We start from the raw sequence: 4,165 nt of genomic DNA on the forward strand, positions 1-4,165 counted from the left end.
TTAAACATCATCTGTAGAAAAAATTTTTTGAATAGAATGCTCATATGGGCTGTGTGTGTTCAGTCAATTTCTTTATGATATTGCGTTTTATTGTACTATAATGAAATTTGTAATGAGAGCTCTTAACTGAAAAAACATTCACTTTATTTAAGAAATAGACATGATAAAATCTATCTCAACTAAATAAATCTTTAGTACTAATTGCAGAATGAGTCATCACATAATATATACATCATAAGTCTCATCATAGTAATATTGTACCAAGAATAATATATAAATTGTTCTAAGTGGATATTTGAAAAATATGTGTTAACATGTTCATCACAAGTTCACACACTAAATGATTTTTTAAAATCAAAAGGTAATGAAATTTATAATTACACAAGATTATTGGAAAGTTCATTATTTCCAAAAATTAATCACATTTGTTTCCCAAATTATTTGCATTTTCTGATCCAGACCTTCTTCATTGCATTTTTCATCTCTGCATTTCTTAGAGTATAGATTAAAGGGTTCAACATAGGGGTGATGACAGTGTAAAACACAGTCAGTGATTTGTCGATGGGCAAGGTGGAAGGAGGTCTCACATACATGAAAATACAAGGGACAAAGTAGAGGACCACCACAGTGATGTGGGAGCCACAGGTGGATAAGGCTTTGCGCCTCCCTTCCTGACTAAGGTTCTTCAGGGAATGTAGAATGACTCCATAGGAGATGAGCAACAGTGTAAAGATGACCACACACATTGCCCCATCATTGGCAACCACAATGAGACCAATGATATAGGTGTCAGTGCAGGCAAGTTTTAATAAGGGGTACAAATCACAGATGAAGTGGTCTATAATATTGGGGCCACAGAAGGGAAGATTGTAAACAAGGGGAAGCTGAACTGCAGAATGCACAAAACCTCCAACCCAGGCCAACAATACAAGCAGAACACATACTTGTTGGTTCATGATAGTCATATAATGCAGAGGTTTGCAGATTGCCACATATCGGTCATAGGCCATAACCACCAGAAGTAAAATCTCAGCACCACCAACTAAGTGTCCTATAAAAAGCTGAGTCATGCAAGCTTTAAATGAAATGGTTTTCTTCTCATAGAGTAAGTCTATAAACATATTTGGAGTAACTGAAGTAGAATAAACAACATCCATAAATGATAAGTAGCCAAGAAAGAAGTACATTGGGGCATCGAGGGTTGGGCTAACCACCACAGTCACAACAATGAGGAGATTGCCCACCATTGTGACCATGTAGATGAGAAAGAATAAGACAAATAATATTTTCTGGCCCTGAAGGCTCTGGGTGAGCCCCAAGAGGATGAATTCAGTCACATTGTTCCTTAGTTCCATATGCCCTTTGTATGTCCTTATTTCAGAGTACAGAGCATGTGTACCTGTCAATATAATGATGCCTGGTGAATTTTGAAATCTTAAGATAACTTATTTATTCCAATATTAAGGATTTATATATTCAATTACTAAGGATTATGATTTATTATTTTCCAGTATTAAGACTACAAGAATATAAAATTGATGAAAAGATGGTCTCTAACCTTAGCGATCCTAGAGACTAATGGTAAAACAAATGAGGAGTGTGCATGGGGGAAAAAAAGATTGTTAAAATAAGCAAGTTTCTATACTAACTTTCCATCTGAAAATAAATCATATTGTACATAAACTCTGGTGTGCAGTTAGATAAGCAAAAATAAACTAAGTACAAAAATTTAATGTTGAAAGAAAATAAGGTTTACATTATCTTTACTTACAAGAAGAAATTGTTTTCTACCTTATAGGAATGGAAGAATTATCTGTAACTGATAATCCGATTAGACATATTTGACTATTTCACAAATTTATGGAACTTTTACAATGCAACAAAGATATTCAATAGAGAAATTAATTTTGCAAAATAATTTACACTTTAGAGAATATATACAATATAAATATGTAAAATAGGTTAGAATTTCTAACTAGCTGGCCAGTATAAGACATACAACCTAATGACAAAGTGGGAAAAGGATATAAGTAGCCAGCTAAAGGAAGTGTACGTCTAAGGGGTCATCAAACGTATGAGAGAATGAGGACTCTCGCTTGTAAACAGCAAAATGCAAATTACAATAACAGATATCACTTTATTCCCTCCTGTCAGAAAAAGTTTGACAAACAGCTTATAACTGTAACTTGAAAGATATAATTTCTTACACTATGCACCAGCAACTGTAAAGTTTTCATTTATTAATATTTTGGGAAAATAATATCAATGCCTTATTAATATATATTAAGGATTAATTTTAATAATGATAAAATATAAATAATTTTAATACATTAAAATATATCACAATAATTACACTCTTTATAATCTATGCTATAGGAATTAAAGCACCAGTACATAATAATATAGCCATGAGAATTACTTATTAGTCATCAAAAGCAAGAACAGAAAAAGGATTCTAAGTGAATTCCAACTAGTAGAGAAAAAGTTACATGTATCTAAACCAAACACAAAAGTACAAAACAGAATACATCTATTAATAAGCATTAATTAGAGCTATGCTTGTTCTTTAGAGAATTCCCACAAATTACTGTTAAATGAGAAAGAAATATGCAAAAAACTGTGCTTATAAATGTTTGAATGTGATTATATAAATAAAGGAAAATATGAAAATTCGTTTTGTTATAAACAGATTGCATTTGGTCTAGTGATATAAATAAAAGTTTAAATTGATTTTGAAGGCATATTCTAAATAAAAGCAAGACAAATTGCACATTTTCAAAAATATATATCAACATATTATTAATGTCCACTGCACTGTTAAGTATTTAAACAATCCTAGTAATAGTATCAAAATAAAATCCAATAGTCTCTAGATCTCTATTGACATTGCCTTCAATATTATCTGACCTCATAATTTGCCGGATCCCCACTTCATGGATTGTCCTTTTTAATTATCATCAAGTCCTCTCCATGTGTACTAGGTCCTGTTCTCCTTGTTACACTCAGAGCTGAGCTCCTATAGTTGCTTCTTCCATTTCCTGCATCACTAATTTTCCTCTCAGTTTTGCATTATTCTGTCCACACATTTCTACTGTATGAAATAGCCATTAATGAAATAATTTACACAACATAACCCCACATCTATTCAAACAACCCCCCTATTCTCAATTCTAAATAAAACCTCCTACACATTGACAAATCCAATGGTCACTTGCAGTCCTTTTCTTATTTAGCCAATCATGTCAATGGATTCAAGTACTAACTTACTTGCATAGCAACACCATAGTTCTTGCAAGTCAATCATTCAAGTTTTATTGATACTACCTCATTTTCTGATCATGAAAATATTTGCAACAGTGCTTGAAGAACATTTCATTTGATTCCATAAAAAAATTTACAATAGTCTGCCCACAATTATAAATTTAAGATATTCACATTTATTATTAAAATATTATATGAGTTACACTTACCGGTAAGTTAGTTCATAAGAATATTAACATTAGTGCAATGGGATGTATCCTGGATCCATATAGCATGAAAATATTCAAAAAGAATAATACAAAATCCAGTCAATTCTCATATATTTTATTGTTCACAAACAATTTCTAATGTGATTATCAGGATCACTTAGGAGAGTACTAAAAGCCTATGACTCTCCAAATCACACCACTTGTATACTAGATATAAATCAAAACCTATTGATGACTAAGCATAAAAATACTCCCTGAGTTACCTGAAGCATTAAAAGACAGTCATTGGACTGGAGTTGTGAATGGTGGTGCTTCCTCTCTCGTCCTAAAAGGTAATGCACTGATGCCATCTCTCTGGACATGGGGAGTAAGGGATACCAGATGCACCATCCCCACATCAGTAAATATTTCTATAGGGTCAACTCTTTCTATACTTCAAAAGGATTGTCTCCTCTCAGTCTCCCAGGAGAAGTGAGATTTTTTTAATTATTGGACTTTTTAAAAAGAATATTAAAAATGTCATGTTACCCAAAGAAGTCTGAATCTTCATTGTAAACTTGTCCAAAGAAAAAGGGAAGGTAAATAAATAGTTTGAGGTTTAAAGAAAATTCTATGTTCTGAACAAGCAAATTGTGAATTGTTTAGATAAAAATTTTATAGCTTGTATTGTAGAAGTAAAGTAGTGAAATAACCTT

General features: G+C 32.1%; 1 protein-coding gene across 1 annotated transcript; it reads right to left on the reverse strand.

Annotated features, from left to right (window-relative positions):
- Positions 1–437: 437 nt before the first annotated feature.
- On the reverse strand, positions 438–1,355 carry LOC101644372 (olfactory receptor 4A47-like). Its single transcript, XM_004708467.3, has one exon. It carries the CDS (start codon positions 1,353–1,355, stop codon positions 438–440), a length of 918 nt encoding a protein of 305 aa, XP_004708524.3.
- Between the last annotated feature and the right edge of the window lie 2,810 nt (positions 1,356–4,165).

The sequence above is a fragment of the Echinops telfairi genome, unplaced genomic scaffold (genome assembly GCF_000313985.2).
Source record: "Echinops telfairi isolate 266 unplaced genomic scaffold, ASM31398v2 ScPeMD7_60;HRSCAF=208, whole genome shotgun sequence".
Taxonomy (NCBI): Eukaryota; Metazoa; Chordata; class Mammalia; order Afrosoricida; family Tenrecidae; genus Echinops; species Echinops telfairi.

What these genes read in the sequence shown, in the direction of transcription:
- LOC101644372 (XM_004708467.3), bottom strand. Translation starts at nt 1,355, where the DNA reads ATGGAACTAAGGAACAATGTGACTGAATTCATCCTCTTGGGGCTCACC.